The sequence below is a fragment of the Schistocerca nitens genome, chromosome 5 (genome assembly GCF_023898315.1).
Source record: "Schistocerca nitens isolate TAMUIC-IGC-003100 chromosome 5, iqSchNite1.1, whole genome shotgun sequence".
In the NCBI taxonomy this organism is placed as follows: domain Eukaryota; kingdom Metazoa; phylum Arthropoda; class Insecta; order Orthoptera; family Acrididae; genus Schistocerca; species Schistocerca nitens.
In genome coordinates, this window is record NC_064618.1 from 16,708,515 (window position 1) to 16,725,480 (window position 16,966).

Here is a 16,966-nt window from a genome sequence, read left to right on the forward strand (position 1 = left end):
GGGCACAACTCAACCAGGTCACATATGTCTGGCGGGACATGCTCCTGAAGGACGTCTAGCATTTTGTAAACAGCAGCCAACTTCTCATTCGACGGTGACCACCAATCGTGCCACATAACACAACAGCCAATAGACAACAGAGGTTACGTTCTCCCTCCTCCTCTATAACCTATTAAAATAAAGTTCCTTCTTCTTCTTTAAGTGACCAATGAAACAAACTATGTTTTAACATTGTGACATAATGGCATGTGCAATGAACAGTAAAAACAAAATATAAGGGACACTGCATAGCTAGAATGCACCAGTAGACCCAGAAGAAGGCCACTGCAACCGTGGCCAAAACATTAGTTTTTATGCAGCAGTAGTAGTTTTAAAAGGGGTAGTTTTAAACATTACGACATGGTACCATGCCCAGAAAACTTTTATGTCGAGTATTTTGGCAGCTAACCACCTCACCTGTGGGTTTTTTTACATTGACACCGCCATGTTTCCTACAGATACTTGTTATATGGAGTGGATGGAGAGTCACCTAATTTAAAGGAACTCCTGTGTGCATTTCACACACAGTGTGTAGCTGGCTCTGGTATCTATTGCACACCTGACCCATTAAGGGGGACATACAATTCTCAATGACGATGCTCACCTTGGCCACTGGATCATTTATGTATATAGAAAATAATAGCAGTCCTGTCACACTTCCTTGGTATACTTCTGGCAATTCCCTTGTTTTCGATGAACACTCACCATCAAAGACAACATACTGGATTCTATTTCTGAAGAGAGCCACTCACATATCTGGGAACCTAGCTGAGATTCACACGAGCAGTGCTTTCTAATCTGTGCTGATTTATAGCCAGAAACTTTTCTGTCTCGAATATTTTTATATTTGAGCTGAGGACATGTTCATGTATTCTGCAGCAAACTGATGTTAGGGAGATTGATTTGTAATTTTGTAGGTCTCCTTTTACCTTTCATTTATACAGTCACTAGTGCCTTTTTCCTGTTGTTTGGAACTTTGCACAGGGTGAGAGATTTGCAATAAATACAAGATAATTAAGAGCCAATGCCGCAGAGTCCTCTCTATAAAACTGAACTGGGATTCCATCCACATATGGCAACTTAATTGTTCAACTTTTTCTCTATGCCTGTTATTGTGTGATGGTCGAATGACTGTGTTTGTATGATCCTCTGGCATGAATGATTTCTTAAATATTAAATTTAAAACTTTTCTTCTGCTGTCCCCTCCCTTGGCAGCCCAACAATCGACTGTATGCAAGCCATCGATCTGCTTACCGATTTTGTGTAGGACCGTGATTTTTTCAGGTTCTTGCAGAAATCACTTCCTACAGTTTGATAGTGGAAGATGTATGTTTCGTGCATCAATCTTTTTACTCGTGCACGAATTTCTACTAACTTTTGCCTGTTGTTATTTGCCTGTTCTTTTTTAACAGCCTTTGCTTCCTCAGCATATTCCATATTTTATCATTGAACCATGGTGGGTCTTTACCATCCTTAATCCACTTCCTTGGCACATACTTCCCCAGAGCATGATTTACATTCAATTTAAACTTTGCCTATAATTCATTTATATTTGTCATACTGAAGATAAATGATTTCCATTCATTGTCTAAGTAGGATGCTTAGAACTTTTCTTTTTGTGAAAATACTCTCCTAGCCTCCTTGCTGGATTTATTAACTTTCATATCCATCACTTTGATGACATTGCTATCAGTGTTGATAATGTCAGGGCCGTTTGTAACAATGTGATCCAAACTATTTCCATTGTGTGTGGGCTGTCGATCTAGCTGCTCACGACACATTTCTTGGAAAATGTTTTCAAAACTACTTCATCAGATAATGTGACCGTGCTATCTGCAGTGAATCCGTAGATATCGAAGTAGATGTTTCCAAAGAACTAACATTAGTGGCCATAGAATAGACTTATCGAAAATTGTTTCTCGTGCCAAGCTGTTTGGTTCTGATTCTGATTCCCCTCCCCTTTGCTTCCGTACCCTTCCCTTATCACTCCTCACCATGAGCTGGCTGGCTGCTCACTGCTGAGGCATGAGCCTTACCTAGGCAGTGCATTCCCATTGTTTACCATCTCCAAGCAATATGTAAATGTATACATTGAGGGAACCCTGTAGCTTTAACTTCGAAGCAGCACAAGAATACCTAATTTGGATTATCAGCATTTGCAACATACTCCCAGAAAGCTCTGTACATTATTGCAAAACCTTCTGCTAGAGCATTTGCACTGATAACCACATCATTGAGTGGCCTTAAGAAAAATAAATTTAAAAAAGTACGCACACACACACACACACACACACACACACACACACACACACACACACTGACTCTACAGAAATAGTTTTCTATTATAACCCAAGGAACGGTTGCTATCTATTGTGCCACTCTTTTCAATGGCTGTTCAAAAGCTTGTGTTTGGAGTCCATTGTTTCAGTGATCATCAGCAACAGAGATCTTCCAAGAAAAACAGAATATTTGCAATTTTTAATCTTTTATTTCCCCATTCGGTGTGATTGGCCACTGACATTTTGTATCTCATTTGCTGGTTGGACATATGTTTAGTAGATTAGGAAAGAATGAAATGTACAGTATTGGACATCTTATGTTTTGAAAAAGAAAAAAGAACGACAGAAACCAAATAAAAACTGCAGATTCCAGTTTATGAAGGGGGATGCATCTCTACTTGTTTCCAGTGAAGTTGTTGTTCATATGTAATTCAGTGCTAAAGATAATAACAACTGGAAACCAAATGCACACTGCTTAATGTTTTGTTCTTATATCTCAGTGGTGTTCAGGTTGATTATTGTAATTTTGAAAACACAACTTGGTATTGTAGAGTTCGGTGATATTTGGACTAAGAGCTGTACAACTGTCATCTGAGTGAGTTGAAGACTTAACACTTTTGTGTTACTTAGTCCAATGATGAACATTACAGACACTGGTGTTTTAGATTCAAATTCAAGTCGCGTATGAATAATATTTTAACTTTTAATAATTTGTTTGTTTCAGATCATACCAAAACATAGAACTCATTAAATTGAGCAGTGAATTAAAAGAAAAAACTTCACTTCTGGAAAAGTTAAATCTAGAAATTATTAATTTTAAAACAGATGTTAGTAGACTGAAAGATGAATTAGAACATCAAAGAAGTAAAAATGATGTAAGTACTCTACACACAATGTTTTATTAAAACAAATAGATGCATGAAATGATCATCAGTGTTTAGCTGACACTTTTTGTTTTTGGTGGGCACCAGCATTATCAGTTTGTTTTGGTGAAAATCCACTGTCATGTTCATGGAATGGTTTTAGCAAACGTAGCAGTCATTAGAAGCTGTGTTGTAAAAGCTATTTTCCAAAAAGAAATGTTCTAACTGTAGATACCCTCTCTTGAAGTTTGTTCAAATAAGAAACTTTTACCACGTATTCAGTAATTATGAAGATTTTTAAATAATTAATTTTTATTAAAAAGAGGCCAAAAGTTAAACAGTAATGAAAAAAAAGCAGATATATCAGTGCATGGGAGGAAGACAATAAGATCTGTGGATCATTTTCATTGGTGCTCTTAAAGACCACAAACTGTTGTGTGGATGTTATTGTGTATGCTCTATGTCTACAACACAAAAGTTGCAGAATATGCCTACTGTTCTGTAACTTTTCGTGTGAAGTGTCATTACATGCTATAAGCCTGTGGAAAAAGTGAAAATTTCAAACCATTTACTTAACAATTACTGATTAATGAGGATGAATGAAGAATAATTTGACACAGCGGGTGAAAATATTAGCACTCAGTAGCTGAGACTACTTCATGAGGAGATAAGCACAAACACAGGAGAGGAAAAAAAGGTACTTCCTTACTGACTTCCTGTTTCTTTATCGTATCTTTTTATCTGAATGTTTCATGTTCGTTAAAGCTGAAAAGTTGTTTATCAGTTTTGTACTTCAGTTGGACCTGCTCTGCACAACTACCTTTCCACATGTCTGAGCCATCATCTGTACAAATACACCTATATCCTCTACCGGTTTCAGTGAGAGAACCATCTTCACAGGAGGGAAAGCTTGTACAATGATGAGTCATGTATATATGATCTTCAAATCAACTCCAATCAGATGTTTATACAATTGCTCCATAAACACAGATGAACTAAAATTATACAAAGATAGTGCTGTATAAAACACAATCCTTAGCTGTTTGAGTTGTAACAGCTAAGGATTACATTTTATACAAATGTATCAGACACAATAATTTTAGCTTACCTGACTTCATGAGCAATTCCAGCCCGACATGCTGGCATTACCAGTCGTGTGTGCATGAGATGTGCTTGCTTGGTGTGTGTGGTGCGTGTGTGTGTGTGTGTGTGTGTGTGTGTGTGTGTGTGTGTGTGTGTGTGTGTGTGTGTGTCAATCTGTCTTTTCCTACATTGTTGCTTATGAAGCAATTATATCTGCTCCGATACTCCGTAAGCTTGTACTTTTTTCATTACATGGCAATGTGGGACAGTGTCAAATACCTTACTGAAATCAAGGAACACAGCATCAACCTGAGTGCCGTTTGTGGAATTAATGTTGGTTGTTCTACAGATGCTCCTTTTCCAATCATATCATAATTCTTGAGCATGAAACATTCCATAATTCTCCAACAAATTGATGACAACGATATAGGTCTATACTTGTGTGGATCTGTCTTACGGTCTTTCTTAAATACAGGAATGACTCTCGCTTTTTTCCAGTCGTTAGGTTCCTTTTGTTGCTCAGGTGATCTACGATAAATTACTGCTAGAAGGGGAGAAAGTTCTTTCGCATAATCTTCATAGAATCTTATAGGTATCTCATCTGGTCCTGACACCTTTCCATTACTAAGCGATTGTAGCTGCTTCTCAGTTACACGAACGGTTATCTCAATGTCTGCCATTTCGACGTTCGTACAATGATTGAAAGGAGGGACAGTGTTAAGATTTTCTGCAGTGAAACAACTTTGAAAGACCAAACTCAGTATTTCATCCTTCTCTCCATTATCTTCCGTTTTGGTACCAGTGTGGTCACTGATTGGATGTCTTACTTTCAAAATCATTGAATGCTTCTCTCATTGCTCTTCTTACGCTCATTCTCAATTCGTTCAGCTTTTATTACTCACCTTGGTTTTTACTTCTCTTGAATTTGAGATTAAGTGCTCTTTGCTCACGTTGCGCTCTTATGACATGGGTGTGAAACCCCATCCCTTAAAACCTTACTCGGAACATACTTGTCTGGGGCATATTGAACGATGCCTCTGAATTTTTTTTCTTTTTTTCTCCACATCTTGGTCCTTATCACCGAATATTTGATGATGACTGCTGAGATATTCAGAAATTTATATCCTGTCACTCTTGCTGAGCAAATATATCTTCCTACCTTTCTTAACATTCCTTGTAGGACCCGTTGTCATAGATGCTGTCACAGCCTTATGATCACTTATACTTTCCTCTGCATTAACTGATTCAATTAGTTCAGGTCAGGAGGTCTAAGACATTACCCTGACAAGTTGGTTCTCTATCTGCTTGTACAAGACATCCAGAACAGTGCCACACGAATCCCTGTCTCTGGCATCAGTTTTGATGGCATAACTTTCCCAATTTATACCTGGTAAGTCGAAGTCACCCCCTATTACAATGACATGATCAGGAGAATTACTAGTGATATTCTGCAAATTCTGTCTGAAGTGCTCTACAACCTAGATCCTGACCCAGGTGGTCTATAAAAGCATCTGACACCATTTTTGATCATTCTTTTATACTCAATTTCACCCAAATTAATTCGCACTCAGCATCCATGATAACCTTGCTAGATTTTATAAAAAAAAATTATGGCAATAAACATGCCGCCACCATTGGTGACTAACCTATCCTTATGATAAACATTCTGATCTGAACTTAGGATTTTGTTGTCATTAATGTCTTATTTCAACCAGCTTTCTGGGCATTATACCTTCAGTAAGCAATACTAATTCTGTGACCTTTCCTTGGATGCTCCTGCAGTTTACAAAAATCATATTGATCTTTCTATCTCTGATCTGCAAGGAGCAAGATTCTCTGAGGTCACTGTAACTGTTTTAACAGGCAGATCGCGTTTGATCGCAAGGGAAGGGTTCTCTGACCTAAAAAAGCCCCATGTGTATGCCACACGTACTCTGCTACCCTAGTAGCCACTTCCTCCATGTAGTGCACGCCTGACCTATTAAGGGGAACCCTACAATTCTGCACCTGATAGAGGAGGTCGAGAAATTCTCATCCGATACCATCACTGAGTTGGCTGAGCCTCTGGTTTAGACCTTCCACTCTGCTCCAGACCAGAGGACTGCGGTTAACCCTGGGTAATGTGCTACAAATAGACAGCTTAGCCTGCACACCGCGTGACTTGCCAGTTCCCTTCACCAAATCAGCCAGCCACCGAAAGGAGCCGTGGGTGGCCTCAGAACCCAAGCGGCAGGCATCATTCGTTACAATATGTCCTGGCAAATATATTGAATGCACACTGGAATTCTCTCCCACTTTGCCTGCTATCTCTCTGAGGGGCTCCATCATCAGCCTAACATAGAAGCTCCCAATGACTAGCATACCCAACCTCTATACTTGTCCAGACTGGGTAGGAAAATCGACTGCCGGCCCAACAGGAGAGGTATCCCATGCTGGCTAAGAGTTATCATAGTCACTGGGTAGTACTTCATACCTATCGCTAAGACGTAGGGAACCAGCAGCACAGCTTGCTCCCTCTTTTGCCTTCCACCCAGTGACACACAAACCCACCACTGTCTGCCACCCACTCTGAAGTGAGGATGGACCAGTCAGGTGTTGCGTATCAGAAGCTGCAGTGATGTGCAGATCACCAGGGGATTGCAGTGGCACCGAAGGTGTTGGACCTCGGCACTGGTGCCCCCGACATCACCGCAACTAGAAGTGCGTCAACGGTAGCCAATGCAGCTTCCAGCTGTTTATGGACAACAGCCAGCTCTCCTTGTGTCGGCTCACAACAAACACAGTCCCTAGTCATATCGAACTGTGTATAAAATAGATATAAGGTCTCAAATGGCACTACTGAGTTTGAAATGTATAAAAAATATACCAAAGGAGAATAAAGCAACACTAAAAGTTGCTGTGCAGATTTCTCACTGTACTCTGAAACCACAGGCTATTAAACAGAAATAAAATTCTCTACTGAGGTTGGTTTATGCACAGATACCTGTTATTAGAAATCCTGTTAACGAGATAAATATTCAGACTAGAATGCACTGATCTAAACTGTATGCTGTCTACTAGCACAAAATTAAAACTTTTTGGCATGCCGGAGTTTCTGGCAACGGGGAAATTTACACTAGGAAGCCACCCTACACAAGGATATTTATGACTTATCCAGAAACAAAAACTACAATTAATTTTCTAACCACTAGTCTATACAGTAAAATACACACTATAGTTCACTTCTTTGCAGAAGCATGTGAACAAAAAAGACTAAATTAATTTACTGTTTATCAGACAAGTGGTGCTGCTGCTACGGCGCACCCTCTCAGCTCGGCTGCTGCTACTACACTTTTCTTCATATGTTCAGCCACAGAGCAACGATATGACTGAACTCATGAAATTTTTCCTCACAGCCAAAAATGTATTATGTTGAATGGTTCTGAAAAGAATATATCAGCATCTTAAACTCTTTGTGATTAATACTTACTATTTTAGATAGCTCTTCTCTAGTTAGCTCTTCTCTAGTTTTTGTAATAGAGGACACACTATTGCTTCCAGGCTTAAAAGAAATACATAAAATATAAAATTTCAATTTGCTTGTGCAGTCTGTTAAAACAAAGGGTAACGTGTCATTACACATTCATTAATAATTCAAAAGACAGAACAATAAATTATTCTCATTGAAGTAAAAATAATCAGATTAAACTGTAGTCACACTGACACATGGAATTCCTTAATATCGGGGCCGCTGCACATGTGCAACATCCTGGTCACAGTGTGCACACTTAATGGACACACAAACAGGAAAGCAAAAGCAGCACTGCTCATATAGTTCATATCTCTAAGCACAGATATCACCACACACTTACCATACGTGTAAACAGGGAAACGAAACTGTCGCTGCTCATTTACTTTACGTGTCTGAGCACAGATGTCACCGCTTCACTTTACCCAGTAGCTGGAATACACTGTACCTGGTGCAATCGCAGCTTTTTTTCAGTGCACAATGCAATCGTGGGAAGGTATCATGTAATACCAGTGCCCTATCAACAAATGTACGGTTCTAGAACGAAAGATAAAAACAAATGGTGCATAAATATGCTGGATTGGTTTTACACCCATGTAAGGTAAGGTAAGGGTTTCAAATGTGTCTTTCAGTAATTAAAGGGTTTTTAAAGTATGTGAGCAACCGGTTTAATACAAATTTTTCAGATAACAATGTTCACATACGTAATATGGAGCAGGATGAGGCATAGTAATTTTAAATTAGGAAAAGAAAGAAATCCACAACATGTTTATCATTGGTGATGAGAAACAATAAAGTTAATGTCAGGTATAAAAGCGTGGCACATTGATAAACACAAGCAGTGATGAAGATTTCAGTCACTAATACTCGAGTGAAACCTTGATTTATTCATTTCCATTATGGACAAAAATCTTTTTCACACACATAAGTAGATGTGAACATGGATGTAACTCTTGCAGCTTGTGGAAAGGTTTTGTAGAATTCTTTTTGTACTCTGTACTGCAGAGAACTTGTCCTTCAGCTGTGTATGGCACTGCAGGCCAATCAGTTCCAGTTGTAGATGATTTGGAGCATCTTCAACTGATGCTGAAAACAACTGTGGGAATCAACAAATGATAGGAGACACACTTGTAACATCTCTAAATCATACTCAAAATTCCTCCTTAATTTTTACAATTATTGACATGTATTTTCAAAATCTAACAATCTTGTGGGCCAACCAAGGGTAGGTAAATGTGCAGTGTTTTCAGACATTAATTGGATCTACCACAGAACAAGCTTGCTTTGAAAAACATTTACTTTTTCCAACTGACATAAGAAATTAAATTATTTTCGCCTTGCAAGCTGATGTTCAGGCAGTTTATGCGAGACATAATGTCCTTGAGAAATGTGATGTCTTATATCCAGCAAGGGACTTCCAGTTTCAGTTCACTTCTCATGTAAGAAATGCAAGAAACTATGGCCAAACATAAATAAAAAGGTTTTTTCAGTATGTCACCTCGACTGAGTCAGCGTACTTCGGTATACTGTAGTAAGGTATGTCGCCATACACCTCTCGTAATTCCTCCAAGAACTGCTGAAATTAGTGATGTGTAAAACCATGTGTTTTCGGATAGTTTACAGTATGCACAACAATTTGCTTGATGTTTTCTAACATTACTGATTTTGCACAAAGTGCCTGTTGATATAGACTACAGTAAATTCCACAAAGTGTCTCTTCTGTGCATCCTAGCTTTTTACACATCAGTGCTATGAGTCGTATCTGATAACCTTGCATTGCTGATGCTCCATCCACGGTCACTGAGATTAAGCGATTACAGTGATCCCGACACCATCAGCTGCTTGCTCAACAGCTTTGAGTTGGTCTGCACGTGCCGTAGTGCCTTTCAAAGTCGCAAAGTCTAAAACGTTCTCTGTTAAAGGCAGAGTGTTAACATCATCTTGTGTATATATCACTACCAGAGCTGTATCTGTAACATCTGTTGCTTCATTCAATGCTACAGAGAAAGCAGCAAAGTCATTAGCCTTATTTATTAACTGCTTGTGCACATCACTGACCATAACACTTATGTCACTGTTTGTTTGGAAAGGCCGATTGCTTAAAACCTGCTAACATTCACGGGACATACAAATTCTACACCATCAGTGAGACGTTCTTCTCTGTACAGTATGCTAGATCTGTTTTTATGAAATGAGTTGTAGTGTCTTTCAGTGGCAAACTTGCTCTGCCTGTATATTAGTTGGCTGCACTGCAAATGCTGTGAGCTATCTCCTGCTGCTGTAAAGAAGAATTGCAGTTCCCAGTTGTGTTTAAATGACTGAGAATGCCAATCTCCCGTTCTTTGCTTTTTTTTTGAAATACTCACAATTTCTCAGTATGTCTCACGTAAGGTTGCAGTCACCAGAGAAAAGCTAGACTGGTACTGTGTAAACAAGGAAGTGGAACAATCACCACTCATTTGGTATATGTGTCTAGTCACAGATGTCGCTGTTCCAATTTGCCTACTGTCTGAGATGTGTGCATCTATGCCACACTTCCGCACTTTTACACAGTGTGTAGCATTTGGCTGGTCCTGCTTGATATTTTAACATTACCAATTCATTTTTTCTGCCCATATACATTATTCTTTCAAAATGTCAACCAGAAGCCAAAGCCAGAAAGAAGACACATTTACCACTTCTACATAAATTATTATTATTATTATTTATTTGTTTTGCCACCGAGCAGCACGCAGATCCATTAATTGTTACTGGTCCTCTTAGCTTTCTTGTTTCATTATGGACCTGTCTTCTTTCTTGTGTCCATGAGTTTTTCAGTTTCAGATTCTTTTCCGTTGGGTTTTTGGTTGTGAACTTCTGAGAGTTGATTTTCTGTCTGTGTGCAGTTCGTGTGGTTTCTAGTGGGTCAATACTGAGTTCCGTGAGGGGGAATGCCCGCATGGGAAGGTATGAAGATGGGAGGAGAAGGCTGTAAGTCATCTGGAGAGGGAAGGAGGGGGTGTGGACAGAAGAGAGAAGGGAAAAGGTAAGATAAAGTGGTGCTAATGGAGATTCAGGCAAGGGAAACTGTGAGATTATAGGATATGATGGAGTGAGAATTCCCACCTGTGTGGTTTTGACCACATAGATTGCTGTACAGTAATCGTAGTGAAGCTGGTGAATGCGTTCACATGTAGCCCTATCTGTTATTGGTAGGAGACTTCTGTGATTGGACAGGAGGAGGAGGAGGAGGAGGAGGTGGCAGTGGTGGAGGTGTGTGTGTGTGGGGGGGGGGGGGGGGGAGGCAGGTGGATTGTATGTGATTGGTCTTGTGCCTGGGTTGATCATAGATGAATTAGCCATGGGGTGCAGGATTGCAATAGGGATGGACTAGGATATTCTGTAGGTAGGGTGGGTGGTGGAACACTAAAGGGTGTATCAAAGAGAATCATCAGATTTAGCCAGACTATATTCCTGAAACTAAGAAACATAAACAATGAAGTTTGTTTTTTGATGAACGGGAAACTCAAAAAGTTTCTTTTTATATCTTTCCATAGGTGTTCGCCCCCCCTTGAGATACACTGCATATGTCAGTGCGGTGTTCAAATTGTTCCCACACTGCAGCGAGCATATCATGAGTTACAGCTTCCACAGCCACTGTTATGCGATGTCTTAGTTCATTCACTGTTGCTGGTAACAGAGGCACATATACAGAGCCTTTTATAAACCCTCGCAAGAATGAATCTCCTACGGTCATATCTGGTGACCTTGGAGGCCAGTAATGTAAGAGTGAATCATTTGGTCCAGTGCAACCGATCCGTCCTTCGATTTAAAATTTCCCACACTTCCAGATGCCAGTGTGGTGGTGCCCCATCCTGTTGGTAACTGAAGTCATTCAAATCAGTCTCCTACTGTGTTCCCAAGCATATTGAGATATGTGCTTTATTGTAACAATGTTCCCGGCAAAGCGAAATGGACCGTACACCTTTTCCCGTGAAACTGCACAACACACATTAAATTTTGGAGAATCCCCCTCATTTTGTACAACTTCATGTGGTTGTTCCATACACTGTATTCTCACATTATGATAGTTCATCTTTCCATTTAAATGGAATGTTGCCTCGTCATTAAACACTAAGCGTGAAAGAAAACTCTCATTCTCCATTTTGCCAAGAATGAAATCATAGAACTCCACACATTGTTGTGTTTGTCACCTTCATGAAGAGTTTGCAGTATCTGAATTTTGTTGGTTTCATATGTAAATGTCGAAGCAACATGGGCCAGATGGACATCAGGGGCACGCCGATCTGTGCAGCGAACAGATTTCTGCGGACTCCTTGTGAAACTACGGCGGATGCGTTCGGTGTCTGTGTAAGACACTGAGGGATGGCCTGTCGATTTGCCTTTACACAAACAACCTGTTTCTCAGAATTGTTCATGTCATCATCTAATGCTCTGTGCTGTAGGAAGATCTGTGCCATTCCAAGTATGAAAGTCACACTGAACAGTTATTGCTGACCTACACTGCTCAAAACATAGAATACAAAACACCTTCTTTTGACCCAACACCATTTTTACTAGACCTGAAGTGGGCACACACTGCTGTTATCTAGTGCAAACCATCTAAAACTCCAGAGTTGGCCCTTTATAACAGTACATTGTTCACACACACACACACACACACACACACACACACACACACATTTCAAATGACATAGTAGTTATGATTTTTTTTAAATTTGATGATTGTTTTTGATACACACTTTACTTCATATGATGGTGTGTGTAGGATTTGGGTAGGAGATCCCTCATCTTGGGTCAGGGGGAGTGGCAGTTGAAGCCCTGGTGAAGTATGTGATTCAGGTTTTCATAGTGAGGGTGATATTGAGTTGTCAGAGAGAGCTGATCAGTGGCTAGTTAACAAGGTTATTGGTGTCAGAGGAGGAGATGGCATGGGAGATTTTTTATGGGTGAGCTGGGTAGGAAATTTTCTTTCAGTAAAGGCTTTACTGAGGTTATCAATATAGTTCAACACCACCTTCTTTCCACTGCAGATATGATGTCCAAGGGTGAAGAGGATGTAAGGGAGACAGTTTTTGACATGCAATGGGTGACAGCTGTTGAAGTGGAAGTACTGTTGGTGGTTGGTGCAATTGATATGAGCAGACATATTCATGGAGGCAGCTGAGAGAGGGAGATAGACATCTAGCAAGGTGGCTCGTTTAGTTGAGAATGACCAAGTGAAGCGGAGTTGGGAATAGGAACTGAGGTTACGGGGGAAAGAGCAATGGTCACGACTGCTATGGGTAAAGATCATGAAAATGTCATCAGTGACCCTGAGCCAGACAAGCAGTTTTAGGTGTTGATTAGGTAGGAAGGATTCCACCAGATGATTCAAAAATATGTTGGCATAGGTTGGTGCCATGGCAATTCCACGAATTTGTTTATAGATTTGGCCTTTGATAGTGACATAATTGTGGTTCAGTATGTGGTTGGCTTGAAGGTTTAGGCAAGAGGTGGTGGTTTTGGTGCCAGTAGGATATTGGGAAAGGTATTATCATGGGGAAAGTTGGTGTACAAGGATGTCGCATCTGTAGTGATTGATAAGGAGTCTGGTGCTAACAGTATAGGAATTGTGGAGGAGGAGTGAAGGAAGTGAACAGTGTCTTGAACATAGGATGGGAGGTTATGGACAATAGTTCGGAGGTATTGGTCAGCAAAGCCTGTGGCCCCCAGGGAGCTTGGCTGCCACAGAGTCCCAGCCTTTCCAACATCTTTTCCCTTCTGTGCTCTATGTCTATCCTCTTGATATTCTTTTTCCCCTCTATTGAGGAACATGTCTGGAGTGTTACTGGGAAAGTTCCACTTTGTCAGTCGCTGACATAAGAACAGCCTCACCATTGTTTTTCGTTCCCTTTTCCTTTCTTTATTTCCCTTCTCATCTCGTTCCTCCACTTTGGTGTTTGAGGTTCCTCTTTTTCTTCTTCCTCCCTATGCGCTCCTGACGGCCGGCCCACGTGTCTGATGTGAAACAGGTTACTGGATAACGCGTAACTGCCAGCCCTGGGTCGACAGGTAGGATTCGCACACACCCCCTGGTACAGGCCAGGTCCAGGGAGGGGTGATTGTCTGAGCTGCTATCTTCCCAAATTGCCAATTGGTCCCTCTGTCATATGTTTGGGAGGTGTGAACAGTCACCTGAGGTGGGTTCGGCTCCTTATGAAGGGGGCCCCCAGTTGGAAGCAGCATGCCATTGGATATGCTGGCACTCATGGGGGCTATTCTTGCAATGAGCCAATCATCTTTACAGTCAACCTCTACAAAATGTAAACGAAATGAGGCTAACGATTCAGAGAACCACTTTTGTAAATCTGTTTATTATTCAGAAAGGTGTTGATGCAAATGCCAGTCCTGTGAAATTGTGTGCTTGTTTACACAGTGGAACTTTGCCTTTGGAGACTACTTCTGATTCTCAAGCACAACAACTGCTTGCCGCCTCGCTTCACGGCTATTCTGTTCCTGTTGAGGCCCGTAGAACTCTGAATTCTTGCCATGGTGTTATTTACGCTAGGTTGCTCGAATGTCTGACCAAGGCCGAAATCCAATCAGACATATCTGATCAGGGTATCATTGCTGTCCATCATGTAATGAAAAAGGTAGATTCCTCCGTGGTGCCCACCCGCACTCTTTTCCTCACCTTTGATAGAGTGGTACTTCCATCCAACATCAAAGCAGGCTATGAAATTATCACAGTTCGACTGTATGTTCTGAACCTTATGCACTGCTTCCAGTGTCATCGTTTCAACCACACTAGAACGTCTTGTCAACACCCAGTCAAATGTGTAACCTGTGGTAGGAATGCGCCCAAGGGCGATTGTCCTCCTACTTCTCCCCGCTGTATCAACTTCAGTGGCGGCCATGCCACCACCTCTCAGGATTGTCTCATGTACCTTGATGAGTGGGCTGTCCCAGAGATCCTGATAAATGAAAAAGTGCCTTACCCCTCCCATCTGGCACTATAGTTCTGTTCTTGTAACCCCTCGCTCCATGAAGAAGATGGCCACACAGACATGCGACCTCAAATTCAGCTCTGAGGTTATGAAATCGCCCAGTGTCAAGGTAGCATTGCCATCCCCTCGTCCAGCTGTGCAACAAGCATCAAACTCACACCTCAAGGGGCCAAGCCACCAGCTACACAACCGGTAGGCCGGAAAGGACAGGAAGAGTACCCCCTTGGAGACTTCTATGTCCCTCCAGCCAACAAACATCAGAGTCTTCCTCTGCTAACTGGAAAGGCTCAAGGAAGTCCAGCAAAGGGAAACAGTCTTCTCCTTTGACTTCTCGAAGGTCCTCTTCGACAGTGTCGCCACATGATACCTTAGCCCAGCCGGCCTCCCAGTTGCTGGTGAGCACCACCAACCGGTTTTCTGCTTAGGACTCCACAGAGCAACACCACAAGCAAGCTGATGCTTCTGTGGATCACTTGGAGTAGGATCCTTCTGCTTCTGTGCCCTGTTAGCAGCGAATCTTTGTTGGCTGTCACTTGGCTGCCATCCTTTCCTTTCTTCCTTATAATGACTCTCCTCCAATGGAATGTTCGTGGCCTTCAATCCCACAAAAAGGATTTATGGCTGCTTGTAGCATCACAACTTCCCCTTGTACTCTGCCTTCAGGAAACGAAGTTGGGTCCTCATGACCGCTGTGAGATTTCACATTTCTTCCTGATTTGTTTTGACCTTCACCCGTTGGGGCATCAGGCTGCTAAATATGGCATGATGTTCATAGTCAGCCCATCTCCCTGACTACCCATCACAAGCTGTTGCAATTTGTCTTTTCCTTCCTCACCTGACTTTATGCCACTGTATCATTTATGTCCCTCCGTCATTTGATGTCAGCAGGGCAGATATCCTTCAGCTTATTGGGCAGCTACCTCCTCCATTTCTGCTACTCGGTGGCTTTGATGCACTCCATCCCCTTTGGGGGTTTCCTAGAACTTGTCAGAGAGGTGCCCTCTTGGCTGATCTTCTTAATCAGCTCAACCTCTTCTTCCTTAACACTGAAGTTCCCACATTTCTTTCTGACTCCTCACATACCTAGTCCCATTTGGAACTATCTTTCTGCACTGCCCAGCTTGCTCATCATCTTAAGTGGTCCATTCTTCCTGACAGCTACTCAAGTGACCATTTCCCATGTCCTATCTGTTTGCTGACTCCTACTCACCTGTGTGCACAACGAAATGGCAGCTTACTAAGGCTGACTGGCAGCTTTACTCCTCCCTGGTGGCCTTCAAAGAACAGATTTTCTCCCATTGTCATGACCAGGTGGAATATCTCACAAACGTTCCATTCCTCGCACTTCCTCTTTACCACGTCGTGTCCCAGTCCCTTGGTGGACTGAGGCATGCCGTGACACAATTTGCTTGCGGAGATATGCTCTCCACATTTTTAATTGTCATCCTACGATGGCAAACTGCATTCGTTATAAACAGGTGCATGCAGAGTGTCATGGCATTCTGTGGAATAGCAAAAAAGCTAGCTGGATTTCATTCACTAGTTCTTTTAACAGCTCCATCCTTCTCTGTCGTGTGGGTCAACCTCCGATGGCTCTCTGATCCATTCACAAATTTCCGGCCTGACAGTAGCAGACAATGTCATCGTGGACCCTATTGCTATCTCCAACACCTTGGGGCACCATTTTGTGGAAATTTTGAGCTCTTCCCACTATGACCCTGCCTTCCTCCATTGGAAATGAGTGGAGGCGGCTCAGGCTATACCCTTTTCTTCTCAGAATCGTGAGTGCTGCAATGCCGCCTTCACTATGAGGGAGATAGATCTTGCTCTCAGTTCATCCCGATCCTCCGCCCCAGGGCCAGACGCTGTTCACATTCAGATGTTGCAGCGCCTTTCTCTTGTGGGCAAGCACTTTGTCCTTAACACGTACAAATGCATCTGGGCAGAGGGCACATTTCGTAGATGTTGGCGTGAAGCCACAGTCATACCCATACCTAAGGCTGGTAAGGACAGAAACTTTCCTTCTAGGTACCGCCCCATTTCTCTCTCTAACTGTGTTTGCAAGGTGATGGAACATATGATTCGTGCCCAGCTGGTCTGGTGGCTAGAGTCTCACAGTTTACTAACGACTGCACAGTGTGGATTTTGTGCGCGCTGTTCTGCAGTTGAGCATCTCATCACTTTGACAACCCATGCCATGAATGG

At 41.8% G+C, this 16,966-nt stretch overlaps 1 protein-coding gene across 7 annotated transcripts in view; it reads left to right on the plus strand.

Moving 5' to 3' along the window:
* The window catches only part of LOC126260094 (kinectin-like), a 353,744-nt gene that overhangs the window by 236,000 nt on the left and 100,778 nt on the right, over window positions 1-16,966 (plus strand). For all 7 annotated transcript variants that reach the window (XM_049957313.1, XM_049957309.1, XM_049957310.1 and 4 more), the window contains one exon: window positions 3,043-3,193. In XM_049957313.1, the coding sequence (XP_049813270.1) occupies window positions 3,043-3,193 (151 nt within the window). The remainder of the gene's footprint in view (window positions 1-3,042; window positions 3,194-16,966) is intronic.